Source organism: Pagrus pagrus (genome assembly GCF_965226575.1).
Source record: "Pagrus pagrus genome assembly, chromosome: 11".
In the NCBI taxonomy this organism is placed as follows: Eukaryota; Metazoa; Chordata; class Actinopteri; order Spariformes; family Sparidae; genus Pagrus; species Pagrus pagrus.
In genome coordinates this window covers 16,801,978-16,820,399 of record NC_140195.1, presented here as the reverse complement: position 1 = coordinate 16,820,399, position 18,422 = coordinate 16,801,978, and the positions used below count along the sequence as shown (strand labels likewise).

At 39.1% G+C, this 18,422-nt stretch overlaps 2 protein-coding genes across 2 annotated transcripts in view; both read left to right on the top strand.

Annotated features, from left to right (window-relative positions):
* Nucleotides 1–44: 44 nt before the first annotated feature.
* On the top strand, nt 45–9,957 carry phf8 (PHD finger protein 8). Its single transcript, XM_084367286.1, has 22 exons — nt 45–327; nt 1,174–1,480; nt 1,670–1,755; nt 1,844–1,970; nt 2,326–2,486; nt 2,603–2,744; nt 2,949–3,135; nt 3,250–3,412; nt 3,499–3,586; nt 3,990–4,096; nt 4,211–4,302; nt 5,529–5,618; nt 5,751–6,032; nt 6,145–6,227; nt 6,316–6,485; nt 6,681–6,766; nt 7,358–7,479; nt 7,790–8,121; nt 8,246–8,341; nt 8,433–8,542; nt 8,631–8,991; nt 9,082–9,957. The coding sequence occupies exons 2-22, from the start codon at nt 1,383–1,385 to the stop codon at nt 9,168–9,170; spliced, it is 3,072 nt and encodes a 1,023-aa protein (XP_084223412.1). The 5' UTR covers nt 45–327; nt 1,174–1,382; the 3' UTR covers nt 9,171–9,957.
* A 1,426-nt stretch (nt 9,958–11,383) lies between these two features.
* Nucleotides 11,384–18,422, top strand: part of huwe1 (HECT, UBA and WWE domain containing E3 ubiquitin protein ligase 1) — a 41,025-nt gene continuing 33,986 nt past the window's right edge. The window contains exons 1-5 of the mRNA XM_084367012.1: nt 11,384–11,457; nt 13,344–13,413; nt 16,911–16,960; nt 17,127–17,196; nt 17,942–18,040. Of these exons, the coding sequence (XP_084223138.1) occupies nt 17,152–17,196; nt 17,942–18,040 (144 nt within the window). The 5' untranslated portion in view covers nt 11,384–11,457; nt 13,344–13,413; nt 16,911–16,960; nt 17,127–17,151. The remainder of the gene's footprint in view (nt 11,458–13,343; nt 13,414–16,910; nt 16,961–17,126; nt 17,197–17,941; nt 18,041–18,422) is intronic.

The following is an 18,422-nucleotide window of genomic DNA, read 5'->3' as shown; positions in this document are numbered from 1 at the left end:
ACTGTCCGCAACTTTATTGTTCTTTCAACAGCAGATAGCGACAAACAACGGTCTGACGCTACTGCCTTTGAAATGGCGTTGATGTAGTTCAAGATGCCGTTATTTGTAGTTATTATGGTCGTCTAGGTCGCTTCAGGTTTTAGCTTTCTGGGCCAGTGAATTTTTGGACCTGGCCCCTATATTTGGGCATTACGGAGTTGATACATAAATATGTGGTAAAGCAAACTGCTAATAATTTACGTTGCATAATAAGGCCGCAGCTAACCCCGGCCTTGCGTGGGGATTACAACGGCTTTTGAATGCGTGGCCTGCCGCAGCTAGATGTCGGTAAGTTGCTAGCGCTGAATATCAGTTTGGCTTGCAAACGACGCTCCTTTTGTTTGGCTCAAACTATTCAGTTGTATCGAGTGCATGTAGCGTTTCTTTCAAGTTTAAACACTAAATTGATTGCACTAACTGTTTTCTTGTCTAAGTTAAAGTAAATGCTTAGGTTAGCATTGGTGGCTAACATGGCTAAAGTTAGCTTACGTGCTAAACACGTTAGTGTTTTGATAGCAATACAACATTCACTGAGCATAGCGTGTTTACAAACAGCGAGCTAACGTTACGACCTGTTAGTTAGCTAATGTTACCAACTGGTAAGCAGAACAAAATATTTTTTAATCAAAATCTCTGAATGATATAAGATCACTCTTGACTCTCCAATTATGTATATGAAGAGAATGACATGGTTTGATAATATTTAAGGTATTTGTTAAGCCACCGAAACAAATAGTTTCGTGATCCTGCTAGTTGTCTACGCTGGCACTTTAGGACAACAATACTCAGTTATTTACTATTATTACATTACTATTAATAACCATGGCCGGCATCGTTAAACTAGACACCATAAGTCTGTATGCAAGTCAGCCTTTCTGTGTGTTGTAAACAGTACAAGTAGTGCAAAGAAATACAGAGTAAATATAGGAAATGTGTATATGTTGTGAATAGTTGATGTTAATTGTATGCATGTATACACATCTGTGTATGTGTACTTTGGTATATATTCTGGCAGGAGTAGGTTTTAGTGTTCGTGCTTTACCATGTGAATTAAAGAGCTTGCCATGCTGTTGCATTATTGTCATGTCTCATAGTAAGTTATTAACACGTTTTTCTTTCTTTCCTATATCTCAGCAGGCTTCCAAGGGAATCCCGGTGTGCATGTACCAGTAACAAGAATCTGGAAGTGAAGTGGCAGACTTGCATCTAACCTCAGTTACACTGATATCATTACTAGTACTACATAGTTAATAAAGCAGTCTGTTAAATAGTCCTTCCCATTTAAATTAGATTTTGACATTGAAAATTAGTCCCCCCCCCCCCCACACACATACACACACAATATGGCATCAGTGCCAGTGTACTGTTTGTGTCGCCTGCCATATGATGTGACACGCTTCATGATCGAGTGTGACATTTGTCAAGACTGGTTCCATGGAAGGTAAGACATTTTCAGATTTAAAACTGTGCTGTTGCAATTATATTCAAATGGTATGTTGTATGATTTATGATGTGCTTATTATATCTGTTTTTATTAGTTGCATGATTCTTTTGGCTGTATTTGACTTATCTCAATTAAGCTATCTGATCTGCGCATTCCTTGTCTGATACATGATCTTTTTCAATGTAGCTGTGTGGGAGTAGAGGAGGACAAAGCAGCTGAAATTGACCTGTATCACTGCCCCAACTGTCAGGTCACCCATGGGCCGTCTGTCAGTAAGTTACGCTAAGTTATGATCCGGTTGGTTTACTTTACATAACAATGCAGATATTCATCTCCTTCCATGTCTCTCATCTGTCCCAGTGCGTAAACGCCGTGGAGGCAATAAACAGACAGATTATGGTGCTAGTGGAGCAAGAGATCCAAGCCGGCCTGTTAAGACAGGCAGCCCACAGTTTGTTAGGGAGCTACGGAGCCGCACCTTCCCAAAGTAAGTCTCTTCCAGTGTCCTGTAAAGGCTAAAGTTTGCTATTCACAAGTTTAATGACAAAACCATGATTTGCATTAAATGTCAGACTGGATGTGGAGCACATCACATGTTGATTCAACAACTAAAAGTGAGGTTTGAACATACAGTAAGATACTTTTTATCACGTTGTTATTGCTATATTTTTGTGTACTAGTGTTACTCTAGTACAGAAGTTACTCCAGAGCTTCTGGTCTTAGATTAGTTGGAGAACCTATGCCTTACTGTAACATAATTGTAAAGCACTCTTTTTTGAACATTTTCTCTCTGTGGTCATAATCAAAACTTGTGCATGTATCTGTTTGTGTTACTATGACAGTGCGGATGAAGTCTTGCTAAAGCCATCTGGCGCCCAGCTGACAGTTGAGTTTCTAGAAGAGCATTCATTCAGCGTTCCTGTCATGGTGCTGAGGCGGGATGGCCTTGGAATGACCCTTCCTCCAGCATCATTTGGCGTCAGCGATGTGGAGCACTACATCGGTAAAGTTTTGACACATTTAATACTAAAATAAAACGTGTTTACTTTTTATGTGTTGGATATGGTAACTAAGTCATCTACACTTTTCTCAAACGTGTTAATTTTGTTCTCAATGTAGGTGCAGACAAAGAGATTGATGTGATTGATGTGTCTCGCCAATGTGACCTGAAGATGCGGTTGGGAGACTTTGTTGAATACTACAACAGCCCCAACAGAGATAGAGTGCTCAATGTCATAAGCCTGGAGTTCTCTGAGACCAGGTACACAAACGTATTCACTTTACGTTCAGTTCACCGTTATACTGCAGTGTCTGGTTAGTTGAGTTTAATGTTACGTCTCCATCAAATTTAGTTGGACTAAAAAAATAAAAAAGAAAGAAATGAGAACTTTATTCTGTAACTGAAGTTGTGTTGTTACTGATGTGATATTTTAAAGACTAAAGACAAGTGTTGGTCTTATTTCAGGCTGTCAAACTTGGTGGAGACTCCGAAGATTGTAAGGAAACTGTCATGGGTGGAAAACCTCTGGCCTGAAGAATCAGTGTTTGAACGCCCCAACGTGCAGAAGTACTGCCTGATGGGAGTGAAGGACAGCTACACAGACTTCCACATTGACTTTGGAGGCACCTCAGTATGGTACCATGTCCTGAGGGTGAGAGGAAAAATTAAATCATATTATTTTAGTAACACTGACTGCAGAACACATTTTCCTTCTTAAAAATGAATTGGTATTGTTCTAAGAGCTTGCCTCGCTACATCTTTTCAGGGCGAGAAAATCTTCTACCTAATTTCCCCCACCCCAGCCAACTTGGCACTTTTTGAGCGGTGGAGTTCCTCATCTAACCAGAATGAGATGTTCTTTGGAGACCAGGTTGACATGTGCTACAAGTGCTCTGTCAAACAAGGAAACACCTTGTTCATACCAACAGGTAAGCTATTTGTTTTGTTTGTCACAAAATGTGTTTAGTAGAGTTGTTATAAGTCTGAATAACGTAATATTATGTTTGTCTTCCAGGGTGGATTCATGCTGTGTTGACTCCAGTGGACTGTCTGGCCTTTGGAGGAAACTTCTTGCATAGTCTCAACATTGACATGCAGCTGCGGTTAGTATCCTCAGGACTATTTCCATACTAGTTGATACCAATTGATCCTTGATTATATTTGCTAATTGTTTCCAGTATTAACCAGGAAAAAAACATGTGTCAGATCCTTGCTGCTTTGGTTGCCTATCTGGTTTTATCACCCACTGTCCTCCAAGTCATTATTCTGACTCTATGATAATTTGCTGAATCTTCATGACTCCTCAGACACGGTTGAAACTTGAACTTGGATATGCTAATGGCCCTTTAAGTCCCTGAATTACTGTAGTCCACCCTATTTCGTTCCTATTTTGGGCCAAAAATGGTGATTTCTTTTAATTTTCGGTCACATCTGTAAAGAGGTAACACAAGTTTGCGGCTATAACCATTTATGTCTGAATTTGCCTGTGCTTTGTTATCATTTTAGAGCGTATGAAATAGAGAAGAGATTAAGCACAGCAGACCTGTTCAGATTTCCCAACTTTGAGACTGTGTGCTGGTATGTTGGAAAGCACCTTCTGGATACATTCAGAGGTGAGTTCAATTAATTTCATAATGTTCGTATGTCTTTTTGTGAACAGCTTGACCGGCCTTTGTTTATTGTTTGTTCTTGTGATATTGTTAACTTTGTGCTATTCTGTCTCCCAGGTTTGAGGGAAAACCGCAGACACCCTGCCACTTACCTGGTTCATGGAGCTAAGGCCCTGAACAATGCTTTCCGTGGCTGGACCCGTAAAGAGGTTGGCAAAATGTCATTCAATGACTTAATATTTACCTTTTTGTATATTATTTTTGTATATTATTAATTGGTTTTAATTCCCTTCACAACCAGTTGTGACATTGACATGCACCTGACGCAAGCTACAACAAATAAAACTGACGTGCAAAATTATATTTTTATTACATAAAATAATATTTACATATAAATCATTAAATAAACGTATTACATTTTAAAAAAGGGTAATGCACAGGTTTGTTTTTTTATAAAATCTCAAAAGACCATCTTAAATTGCAACATTAAAAGAATGTGTAGGTCTTAAATGAGGTGTGGTCAGGTCCATTGTTGGCAAATTGCTATCTTGAGGCAGCAGAAGGCAACTGCACCAAAGACCAACAGAGGCCTGGCCTAAAGACAGTGGTACAGTCTTTTCCTACTATCTAAAGGGTGCAATATTCAGACAGTCGGATACAACTTCATTGGTGGGTTTACGTGCGTACACTACTGAAATGATTCGAGAGACATATTTCAGTATTTTTTTTCCCATGCATGTAGCAATGTCACTGCAGAAAATAGCGTGGCACATTTGAGTAGCAAACTCAAAGCTGTAGTGATAAACTTGGCAGGACGGAGGAAATACTCCAGAAGATTTATCAGGAGGACGGCTGAGTTACTCCAAACAATTTCATTGTGTGTGTGTAACTTGACTAACTCTAGATCCTGCCAATCCTGGTGGTGTGTCGGGAGATTTAAATAATCAATGAAGTTAAACATGCCTCATGTTTAAATGCACTCATTGCCTCTCTTAATTGAGAGATGCACTTAACGTTTCTGCTGCTGGGGGATCGCAACATTTAACATTATTATTTTCCCTATTAAAGTTGTATTATTTTACCCTCCTGCTATTAATCAGAATTATATTTTGTATGACCCTGCCCATCCATTCTGTGCATCACCACTCCACTAGGACGGATGCCCACCAGTGCTCCTCCTCCACTAAATATCCATGCATTCGCTCATATGCAATTTAAAAATTAGTTTTTGATGGGACAGGGGAGAGATGGGAGATGGCAAAAGAAGAAGTAGCTCTCCACAAGAAAGTGGGTTTCTTAAAATGCCAAACTATTCCCTTACATTTTGAATATAAACAAGACAATGTTAAATTAAATATAGCTTTTATGCAATTGTAACTTTAACTGCAAAAATTGTGTGGAATGAGTTATCTAATAGTTATCTCCCTCCACTCAGGCTTTAGCAGAGCATGAAGTGGAAATTCCTGAAACCATCAATACTCAGACATTAGTGAAGGACCTGGCCAAGGAGATTCGTCTGGTTGAGGTAAATAATAGAATCGCTGAAAGTTTGTGCATGTTTTTAGCTTTGTTTTCATTTTTAAAATGTGTGATTATTAAAATATCAATATAACTTTATTGGTTTTACTGACTAAACAGTACTGTTCTCCTTTGATAGGATATCTTCCAGCAAAACATTGGTCGCACTGGACCCCAGTTTCCTGGTTCACCACTCTCTAAAGCTCCCCTTACCACCTCTCAGAATTCAGGACGTCCCCCTGGAAAAAAGAAAGGACCCAAGCCTAAAGAGGGGATAGGGGGTCTTGGATCTCCAGGACCCAAGAAGAAGAATCAAAAGGGGCTCCTTAAGGCAGAAGCAGGAGAACTAGACCTCATTGAGATCCACACCAAACATACACTCAAGAAATTTCAACCTGGCAAATCCAAAAACAAGAACAAGGTATGATGTTTGCAGATGATGGTGAAGACAGTGGTTATGTTTACTTCACATGTTTAATTTTACTGAATGTTTAACCCTCATGTTTGCTTTCAACTCCTCTCTGTTTTTCCAGTTGGAGTTGCCTTTAGAGGAGTTTGAAGGAAAGTTGAATAAAAGCAAACTGAAACTTGTGCTGACCAATGGAAAAATTCAAGGGTAAGCTTTGCAGCTGTTCCTATAAGTTTTGTGATCGTATGTGACTTTCAAATGTTTGGGTTCTTACCTGTTGATCCTCTGGCTTTAGTAAAAAGGATGGCAGCAGTAATGGTGCAGGAAGTGCTGGAAAGTACAAACATCTTGCCATGGAGGGATCCAGTCTGTCTGACCTGGAGTCTGAGGATGAGCTGCAGATTGACGAGACCCCTCCTCCACGACGCAAACCTGCAGGACCAAGCAAGAAAAAGAAACTAAGCGGTGAGAATTCAGTATTATGAATTTTATAGCTCTTGTATACACACATTTCTTTAATTCCTTTATCTGCCAGTTAAGTCTGAAAAATCTGTGTAGCTGTTTGAATGCTTGGACTGTTAATACCTAATATAATTTAGTAGTATAGTTTCAAAAGCCACCTTGTTGCTGTAACCTAACTATGTTAAAATGTGCCATCAGGTCTTCCCAGGAAGCTGCCCAGAGCCAAACCGTGCTCTGACCCCAATCGCATCAGGGAGCCAGGAGAGGTAGACTTTGACATTGAGGTAAGTTTATTATCGACACAATAATTAGAATTTCTGGGACCAATTCTGAATGTTGTCTTTATGCTTTAGTAGCTGATATAAATCAGCCCCAAAAGTGATAAATTATATTTCTATACTTCTATAGTTTAGCATTGCGCTGGTCACAGCTCATCACAAATTATTTTTGTTACATGGTAGTTGCCCCCAAACACACACTACATTTGTTGTTTTACAATTCAATTTTCTGTTTTCAGTTCGATCAAGCTGGTTCACTGCATATCACAATCTACATATTTATTGTACTATTTAAATAATGAATCGCTGATGAGGTCACCAGTTCTAGATTTGTATTTTGTAAATGCGAGTGTATCTGACAATAATTTATTATTTTGTGATAATTGCTCATTCACTGAAACAGATACACTGCTAATGAAGTTGTTCCTTGTGGCACATACACTCTGTCCTCTGTCCAATGGATTAGACTACTTGTGATTTGTAAGACAGTTCTTTTACTGTGACATGTGCCATGCATTATCCGCAAGATAAGAAAGGATTTATTATTCCAGCACTGGTTCAATAGTAACAATAGCATGTCTGTGCATGTGGCTTCAGGAGGATTACACCACAGATGAAGAGGCACTAGCCGCCCACGGAGTGAAGGGTGGCGCGGGGGGCATTCTGGACTTACTGAAGGCCAGCAAGCAAGTGGCAGGCTTGGACTCTGCAGCACTCAGGTTAGATCTCCTTGATCACTAGTGATTCATTTATTATTTGAATTATTTAACACTCAAATTCAGGATGTCTGTGATGGTAATTTATAATACGTTTATTTAAATAGGTCAATTTGATTTGAGTTTTATGTTTGAAGTAGTGTATTTGAAATACACCTCCTGATCTTTGGATTCTTGTGACTAGATGAATCGTTTAGAACACAAGTGGGAAAAAAAATCTCACTGTGTTGCTGCCAGAATCCAGTAACCTTTGAAACTTGCATATTTCACATATTTGATGATGAGTGATTGCTCAACTCTCTCCTTCTCTCAGTGAGGAAGCCCCAGCCTCTCCCAGCACCCGTGACGCCATTCAGGGTATGCTGTCCATGGCCAACCCTCCTTCCTCCTCCTCGTCTTCCTCCTCTTCATCTCCCTTATCTATTTCTGGTGGCCTGACACAGGGTTTAGGGAAGGTCAAGGATAAAGGTGGCAGGGCTGTATGGGTGACTGGAGGGGTCAAAAAGACGGCAAACCCCGAGAAGAAACCTGTCATCCAGCGGCCTGGAAAACGGCCAATTAAAAGGCCAGCCCGTCACCTAAGTGATGAGGAGAGTCCAGATGAGCAAGAGACTCTGGGAACCTGTTTTAAAGATTCAGACTATGGTGAGCAGTACACTCAACAACTAACACCTGCTGCTGTACAAATCAAGACTAGTCCAAGCAATAAAGTTTAAAGCTTTTATTGATCAAGCCTATGTTTAATTGTGCAAATCAATCCTTGTTTAAGTTTACCCGTCCTTGGAGTCTGATGAGGAGGACCATGCTAACAAGGCTAAGATGAAGAGGAAGAAAAACTGGGATGACACACCTTGGAGCCCAAAAGGTAGCTGGCTTAAAAATAGCAATAAGATGGTTCACATTTGCTTTTTAGCTCTCTGATGGTTGGTCTCTTGATAATTTATTTTCATTTATAGCCAGGGTGATGCCCACCCTTCCCAAACAGGAGCGGCCAGCCAGGGAAGGGGCCAGAGTCGCATCTGTAGAAACTGGTCTTGCAGCAGCTGCTGCCAAGCTGGCACAACAAGTGAGTTGGGAAACATAGGCCATTGGTGTTTGAAGTGTGTGCCCAGTGAGTAAAAGATCATCTGTTTTTTCTTTTGGTAATGTTTCAGGAACAGCAAAAGCCTGCGAAAAGGAAGTACACCAAAAAGCAGCGTCCTCCTGCTCCTGTCGTCACTCCTCCCCCTGTTCAGACTGAGCCAGCTCCACCCTCACCACCACCTGCTGCAGAGTCTGCAGCAGACTTCAGCCCAGACAGAAGGATGGACTACTTCTCTGCTAGTCTGTTGGACCATGAATACACAGCAGGACCAGGACCTTTTGGCCCTGGAGGCCCTAGAGGCAGTGGAGCCATGGCCCCAGGTGTATTCCTCACTTCACGCCGACCTTCACTGTCTCCGCAGAACAGCAGCTCTCACTCTGGTGCATCCCCTGCAGGATTAGCCAGCCAAAGCACAACAGTTGTTGGTCAAGGTAAGCCTAAACCTAAAGCAATGACAGCATAATTTCACATCTCAGTGATGGCAAATTTCTCATGCATTTTCCCCTCTTGCTTTAATATAGGGAAACGTCCAAAGAAAGGACTTGCAACTGCAAAACAGAGACTTGGAAAAATTCTGAAAATACACCGCAACGGCAAACTTCTCTTGTGAGAGATGTTGGAAATGTGGCTGAAGACTTTTAAGTGGAAGGAAGAAAATGGCTTTTGTGAAAGTAGGTCTGAAGGACATAGAGATAGTGATCTATATTTTGTACTCTAGATAAATTTGTTTACTGTTTTCACCTGTTATTGAACCTCACTACATCTTGTCCTACACCGTTTGCTCTGCCCAGCTAAATCCCAACTCATTCCACTTATCAATATCTGCATAAAGGTATTTTCACAGGCACATCTGTGTTTTTAAACAACTCACTGTAATGTGCCGAATGCACACTTAATGTCGTAGATAAATCTTAATGATCACATTTGATAGTGGCAATGGGAAATTGTGACTTGCATTTCAAAAGGACAGGTGGACATTGATTAAACTAGCTAGAAATAACCAGCATTATAAATTAACTGAACCTAATGTTTTCTTTTGTTTAGACTGTTTTTAGTGGCTCTATTTATGCAGATACATTCTCCTGTCCATCATGATTTTTAAAAGGGAAAAAAACCCACCAATTTTCTAGTCAGGTAAAATGTTATGTCTGTATAGCCCTCACACAATCCCACAAACACGCCCATGAAGCTGTAGTGTTGTTTAGTGGACTTTTTACCTCATTACACACATTCTTCTTTGGTATAATGATTACAGGACACCAGTCCATACACACAAACTGTAGTTTATGCACATGATCAGCTCTTTGTATGCCACATTTGTTCAATGTCCAGTTCTTTTTGAGAAATTTTTCATTGATGTTTGTGTAACTCCATATACTGTAGCTCTACACACGAAATAGACAGCACTTAACCGATGCCAAGAGTAACATCATACGATTCTATTTATTGTGATCATATTTATTTACCAGCATTTTGCCATCTCATAGCCTGTTATAACACAGAATGTTTCTCCCAGTACATCTTTTTGGTCCCTACTTTAATTATTTTCAACCACTTAATACCTGTATAAAAATTGTATCCATTGCTTTGTCGAAATTTTTACAGTTTAAGTTGCAATTGTAAATATTTGTAATATTTGTAATTTATATAGCTTCATTGGAAGAGCAGAATAATATTGTGAGGAGGAGACTAGTTTCCTGCAAGTTGCCATAATTTGTGCCCCAAGTGTTGGCAGCTTTCTTGGGCCAGATGTAGAGATGTGCTTTCTCTCCACAGAATGTACTAGTGATAAAATGGCAGTAATTTAGATTTAACTGTGTGAAAACATTGTGAAGGTGCAGGATATGAATTGATATGTAAATATATGTTGTAATTTAAGTTCTTTTATAGTTCAAAAACTTTGAAATCTTTCTTAACATAACTTGTACATGATGCATTGCTGTATTTGGAAAATATCTGAAATAGTTCATTTTTTATATTTGTACGCAGTAATTATCATGCTTAGTTTGTCATGTTGTCTCGTCAGTGTAATAGTGAATTGTTCTGAAAAAAAAAGCCCCTGTTTTACTTCATCCATTTAGTTTTATTAATTATTGTTGATATTCACTCTTGTGTTGGTGTGTACTGTGTGTTTTAAACATGATGTGTTTAAATACGACCTGGAACAGATAAAATATACCTTGGGCAAAATTTCCTTTTTCATTGAATTTATTTCAGGGACACCAAAAGTGAGATGTGTGGGCCGAATTAATGGCTTTCTGTTTACTGTGTGTGGATAGCTCAGTTTTTGTAGCACACCCTAAGGTGGGATTTAGGCAAAAAATGTTGTATTGGAAAAGTCATCAATAAGATACAACAAATAATAGTGTTTTATTAAACACATGTATTCTCATTGTTTTCTTGCAATGAAATACATTTTAATGTTAAAGCCACTTAAGATCTTACTTTTGAAATACTTGTGGTGACAGTTTTCTCGGGTTTTTTGTTTTCATATACAAACATTACTTAATTTAAACAGAATTTTGAGTATAACTCACCGTCCAAATGGGGGTCACATGCAGTTGTTATTAAAAATGTGCAGTCTTCATTTCCTCAATGTCAGTGGATTTGAATGCACTTTCATATTAAATTGAATTGAAATATATTCTTCATAAAGCCCGGATAATTCTGCTGTGTGCTTTTGTGTGCACATCTAATCAGATGGATTGTGGATATACCAGTTAATAGCCGGTGTGCCCTCTTTGAGACTCAAATGCACCAGCGTCGTTTTTCGTTTCTGTGCAACAATTACAAGGGAGTGCCCTGGGTAAACGCAGCAGCAGGTATTCTCGCGAGATCCCAACTGCCCTACCACTCGCTAGTGCAAGATGGAGAAGCAAATGTAACACGCATTCGAGGTAAGCAGAAAGACTTAATGCACAGTATTGACATGGGTTTTAGCTAACCGCTGGCATACATTTCTCTTCCTTAAGACCTACTATCGATGATTCGCACCCATCACTGAGGCCAGAGACTACAAACTAGTGTCTTTTTAAGGGTAAAGTACCGATCATATGCTGTGTAAACCGCCATTTTTAATTTAGCCATGATCCAACTGATAGAGCATTGTGCGGAGCTCGCAATGCTAGCTAGTTAGCTCGCGCGAAACCCGCAAACATACAAGCAACACACACACACACACACACACACACACACACTCATGTTCAGTGTGTGTGGGTATGCGCCTCTGTATAACTACTAGTCAAAGATGCATCCTCGTTCAGTGGCTACTGACTTTCGGGAGTGGTGATACAAATAACCGGTGAGAGTTAAAATGTGTGTCAGGTTGCAGATTTGACTTTTCGTAATCTGCTAACGTTAGCCGTCAAAGCTGAATTGGGAGCCGAAGTAACTAACGTTAGCATAAACTGCTATTGAGCCTAGCTAACGTCATCTAACTAGTTAGCTTTTAACTTTGCTAACGTTAGCTCCACTATTGACTTTAACCGTAACAGCGAAACGTTAGGCAGCTAACGGTACGTCCAACAATATTGGCAAACACTGTTAGCAGTCTTTACATGGGTAAGACTAACCTAGCTAACTTGAGAATGATAAACGAGTTAGCGAGTGTCGCAATGTTACTTAAACTAAGGTACTTTCCACGGCCATTACTGTATTTTCTGATGTAGATGAATTGATCCGTTTACAACGTCAGAAGCTGATATTAATGTTAATGCTGCGCTGTTGTTCGTGAATGCAATCATCCCGGAAAGAGTGGTAAATGCGTTCACAAGGGAAGCATCACACTGTCAAATAGGCTTCTAACAAAAGAAACGGATCACATTTGCAAGACTGTTTCAGTGTAAATGTGAAGTGAATCCGTGGTGACTGTCAGCATCCCCTTTGGTCCTGGTCATCCCCTCAATCAGAGAACACAGATACAGAGGAGTGGAGTTGATGTAAAGAATGCTGCATTGATTTATTATATAAGAAAACAACATCTGAGTTAATTAATTCAAGTCAGTTCTTAGTTGGCACACTAAAGTTGATGCTTAACAGTACAGCCTGCTGAAAAATGTTTTGCCTGATATTATATGACCATGTACCCCAAATATTTGGCACTTTGGTTAATTGTATGTGATCTTAAACATGTTGTGATTTTAATTGCAATCGTTAAAGTGCCAGACCATTAAGTGATAGTGATGGTCTAAAATTCAGATTGTGGGTTATTCAGACTTATGGAGACATTACAGTCCATTTGATTTACCTAACCAAGGCGTGCATGTGCACAGCCAAAACAAGTCTGCATCAAGTAACCTAGTTGCATTGCAGACAAATCAGTTGAACTTCTTATTAGAGAATTTTAATCAGGAGTGATGAGTTTCTGGTCCATGCTCCTTACAAGAACTTATAACCTATACATAAGATACTAGAAGTCAGTTTGTTCTTCTTCTTGAATAAGGTTTTAAAATAACAAGGACCGGACACATCTTCTAAAAAAAACCCATCTAATCTTAATTGTAACAGCAGAGGTCAAACAGAGACATGTGCGGACACGTCCGTAAAAAGGAAACCTCAAAGATAGAGCGTTAACAGTGGGTTTTTAGATCGTCAGTGGCTGAGAAAGCCGAGACATTTATCTGCATTATAACATAATTTCTTAACAGAGTTGGTTTGAAGTTGCCATTATTTTTTATTCTTTTCACCAGCTTTGTTTTGTGCGTAAACCTGTTCAACGTTCAAGCTGCTAGAATTTTCTCAGTCTGTCACATCTGATTTGATTGTCATGTTTTTTTTTTTCCAGATAGATTAAAGAAACTGCAAAGCAAGCCAAGGATGAAAATGGTGGAGCTATTTAACCAAAGCAGTTTCTGGTATGTACTGCTAACCTATTTAGTACGTATACTTAAGACTGTTGTGGTGAAACATTTGAATACAAACGGATGAGGTGATTTGTAATAAATATTTCATCCAAGCCTTTACCATCCTGAAAAAAAATTACCACTTGGGGGTTAATATCATGAACGACACATGATAAACTATATTTTCCATACAGGAATTATCAGATATTTGTGGCTATGAAGTAAGGTATATCTAAACTTTTTTATTTATTTTATTATTATACAGTAACCCAATCTTTTTCACTTTCCTTAAAAATAAAAATGAAAGTAGATTGTATAGCTTCTTACATGGGGATTTCACCCTAAACAATGCCAACTTATTTTTGTCTTGCCTGTGGTTTTATTGATCCAGCCGGATGGTGTTGGGGTGATTTACTGTAATGTGCACAGCTGTAGTTCACCTCAGTACAATGGAGCTCAGTGTCACAGGATTTGTGCTGCTAATAGCTCCAGAAAATTAGGTTTTGATAGTCATCAACTCTTAGATGCTGACTGGTATGAGAATGTTCAATGTTGTACTTGATAAAGAGGGTAAAAAAATATTCGACAATAATTTAGTCCTTGATAACAGATTATTTTTTTATGATGATAGATATTTTTTCTGAATATACTTGAGTTCCACTCAAGTTATTATAAACACAATAAATAGTATTTTAATTTGGAAATAAGAAATATTTGTCAAAATGCGTCTCATGGCTTTAAAGGATTTATGTGCTGTGATTTAGATTTGCACATCTGCCAATGTATGGAAATATTTGTGATAACTAGGGAACACCAACAGATATTGCCACATCATCTCTTAACAATATGGCTGTCACATGTAATGATAATCCAGAGATGCTGTGAATTTGTGAGTTTTAAATGAGTTCCCACTGATTTAAATGTATGCTTTGAAGTCGCAAGTGAAAACGATAGGAATCAAATTTAAATATTGCCAAAAAAAAGTGTTCAGTTGAGAAACAGCCTCTAAAAGAAGATTACAAACAAAATATAAATCATGTCGCAGCACAAATTAAATTCCATAACATATGTGATGACGGAGTAATCATTCTGTGAAATAATAAGTGCTCTATTTTATTACATTTTATGATGCACTAAGTTTCGTTGATGGGTGCATCAATCTTGGATAACCATATCCCTCCTATTCATTTTTAACATGTTAACTAATGTTAGTTCCTACAATACAAAATCACACACCTCTGTATTTTGACTTCTATTTTGTATTTCACCGTTATTGGCAATTTGAGTGATATGGTCCACCAAAGAAGATTCCTTAAAAATGTCCAATATTACGGTGTTTGCTGTAGATTTATCAGGCTGGCTGTCGGGGTATAAATCTAGTAATCAATTTTTGTTTCTTGTGAAACACAATATTGATCAAGCACAAAGAATGTAGCTGTAACTAACCTACACAAATATTAATCTACTGATTTAACTTCAGAATTATCAACATAAAAAGATCATCATTGCCATTAATGGTGAGCTTTCTTTAGCTGGCATAACAACTTGGACTTTTTGCATCATTATCAGCTGGTTTGGTCAGAGCCAAATATGCTCTTAAAATGATGCCTTTACTTTGTTTGCTTGTATGAAACTGCAGATTTGTTGACTCATTCTGCTTCAATACTTTGGTATGTTTGGTTAACTGTTCAGTCAGTTTCATGTCTATTAGATGTGAGGCAGATATAAATCCAGTTGTGCACCTGATAGATTTTGATGAAAATGATTTTAAGGACGATGCATTCATTATCATTATTTTAGTGTTTTTAGTCATTTTCTGTGGATTGGTGTCAATTGGAGACTTGCGTTAAATCTTGATGTACACTGTGGGTCTACAGAGGGGCAGTTGCACTGCATCAATAAACAGTGGCTACTCACTCCCAGCCGTAACGTTATTCACTTTTTGCACACTACCCAGAGTCATGATGACTGTGCCAACAGCTAGTGCCTGAGTGTTATGGAAACAAGCGCGGATACACTGCAAATTAATACAACGAACGGATGAACACAGTTGTTTAGCGAGCCGATAGCCTTTCAGTTAATCATCCTGAGAGAAAACTGCAAACAAAACTCGCAGAGTCACGTTAGACCCGTCCGGCAATGATTCAGCGAGTTATTATGCGTTTCTGCTGGCTACTCAACTAACGGTAGCTAGCCTGCTAGCTAGCGCGTGCTACGACTGTCTAGCTGAGGAACCAGGGTAAGAGCCTGAGCAAAGTAACGTTACCTGGTTCCAGGTATTTGACACACACCCATCTAGCTCTCGCTGGTCACCAAGTTATGTTTATAGTTTCGTTTTTGAGTGAAGCAGAGATGGTGCTGGAGTAGGGAGTGCGGGCTTCTTTTGCGGCCTGTGCAGCCCCGACCTAAATTAGTCCAGAGTCAGGTCAGGACAGCATGGTGAAATTTGTGGGATCTGGATTGACAGCTGTGGCACAGATGGCTAAAACAGCCTAATTTTTGTTTAGCTCTATTTTTTTTGTTTGTCGTTGATAACACACATGTCCTGTTTGTGACTTGGCTGACTTGTATAAGCTCTGGTGGTATTCAAATGCTTAGAAGTATTTCAAGAAAAGATCGCTTGCTAACGTTGCCGGTAGCTCAGTGTTAGCTGGTCAGGGGCTAACAGCAACTCCGTAGCAAACGTTACCGATAGATTTCTTTGGTAGGCTGAGCCTCCTAATGTTCTTTGTTTTGTCGGATGAGTTGTTCACCAATAACAAAGCAACCCAATATCGTTTGTGTTTACCAACTGTAGTCAAACGTGTGTTTAGTGACTTGTTAACATTAGGTAAATAACGTTATGCTGTTAGCAAGGGTGACGTTAGCTTGTTAGCTAGGTCGCTACAACTTTAACCTGTCAGCGTCAAGTCACTTGAGTTGATGATGGGCAAGCGTTTAGTGAGGTAGTGATCTGTTTAATCAATATATCTCTTGAATTCCAAATACGTGGAGCGATAGACAAATGTTTTAGGCCACCAAATAAGGCCCAGCCTGATTTAATTAACTTTGTGTCGTATGTTGCTAGCTAGCCGCGAGCTAATGCTCTACCTCGGTCTGCTTTGTGATGATCAGTCTTCGCTAGATAACCTAAACACATTTAGTGTCGTTATTACCTTTAAACCAAGGATTGTGATCAGTCATTTGTTAACTCATACAGAAGAAAAGGAAAATACTCATAGCCCCTGACCTTGTGTATTGAGTGCCTGTCAAAATTCAACATTATAAGTGATTGTCTGAATTTTGTCATTTTACTTACAGAACATCATGTACATTTCCATATACATCGTCAGAATACAGTGTTATGCATGCGGTTGTGCATTGGATGTTATTCGATTGATTCATTTACAGCTTTGCCTAGGTCTATAACTGTCCTGTCTTGAGGTGGATGCATCTTATATGTACACTTTTTTAAATTGTTTGTGTTGTGAGATATGGGACACTGCTTGATTTTCACTATCCTTTTGCAGATAACGTGACTGGAACATGCTGTTAAGTGGGTATTGCCAAATCCTTTTCTGTAAGTATATTCCACATTTCAAGCTGCATACAATTTGATATATGTATTTTAGTTTGAGAATATTTGGCTTATTTACAAATTCTACATCTAAAAAGTTCTGTATCATAAACCACTAAAATTCAGCAGCTTTTGTTGCCTTCTGATGGACATGAACATTTCTTGACAGGAGCAACACACAGAGATTATCGACAATGAAGGTCGACAGAAGCAAGTTAAAGAAAACTCCTACGGAAGCTGTGAGTATGGATAATACTTGCTGTGTTATCATCATTTGCCTCACAAGTGCCTGCAGTTGGAATACCCAGACTGAATTTTACTTTGACCAAATGTGATTGGAGCATGTAATGGGGACACAGCCCAAGTGTTTTTCTTTGTAATACAAGAGCTTAAGAAAATGGGTTGCTTAGTTTGATGTGTTGAGATTTGCAGTAGTATGCACCTGTCACCTGCACCTTCTTTATCTAACCAGCTGACCAAAAGAGCATTGAAACAAGGAGTAGGAAGTCAATTGCTGCTTGGTGATAATAAGGATGTACTTCCTGAGGGTGTGTCACAAAAGCAGTAGCATAACAGTAAGCATCTAAGCAGCAGCTGTACATTTTCGGTTTGCATATAAATAACACATTAATCTCACCTCTGACTTTGCGTTAAAGGAGAACAAATCACAACTGTAAGGCTGCTCTGTTAAGCTGCTGTAATACTTCATCAGAACTTTGTGTCGGATGGTCGACTATGATGAGCCAATCCTTTTAGTGCAGGGACACTTCTCAGCTTAGGGTGGAGATGCTCCTAAGCAGGACAATATATTGTGGGTCAACGTGGTTTGACCCTGCCGTGAGTTCACAGAGGAAATGCAAATTTTATTATCTCTGCATGTCACAGCATAGCTAACGCATGTTATACCATGTTAGTAGAAAAAAGGCATAGGTTGTCTGTGTGCTCTGCTTGATGAACCATTTTGTGCTCCTTCTGAACCAACAGCCTGCCGACTGCAGGATACTCATAGAAAAGCTCAAGGCATGCAGCGATGAGCAACTGCTGGTTGAACTACAGCACATCAAGACCTGGAATATTGGCAAGGTGAGTTCCAAGGAAAAGACTGATAACATATCTGTTATGACGGATCCAGCTAATTGTTCAGAATACAGTGGATGTGAAGTGTTTTCCAGGAATTTGACAGAAACTGGGACACATCTTAGACTGTGTCTACACTAAACCTAATTTGTAAAATGCTGCCTTCATGATAATGTGTTTTCATGACACACTAGCATTTTGTAGAGGCCTCTTTTTATTATTCAGTTCTTTCACTGTGGACAAACATCAAAATCACTCTGTCATCCTCCTTTCGGTTCGTGATCAACAAAACTGCATATTCGTGTCAACCCAGTAAACCACTATTCAGTCCCCTCCTGCTTAATGCTGCCAAATTCACAATTTAGTTGTTGTCATTTACCTGTTTATA

Excerpts from the sequence above, each read along its gene's own strand:
- phf8 (XM_084367286.1), top strand. The coding sequence starts at position 1,383 with ATGGCATCAGTGCCAGTGTACTGTTTGTGTCGCCTGCCATATGATGTG. Across the intron at positions 6,767-7,357 it reads AGGTAGACTTTGACATTGAG|GAGGATTACACCACAGATGA; the intron begins GTAAGTTTATTA and ends ATGTGGCTTCAG. Across the intron at positions 7,480-7,789 it reads TTGGACTCTGCAGCACTCAG|TGAGGAAGCCCCAGCCTCTC; the intron begins GTTAGATCTCCT and ends TCCTTCTCTCAG.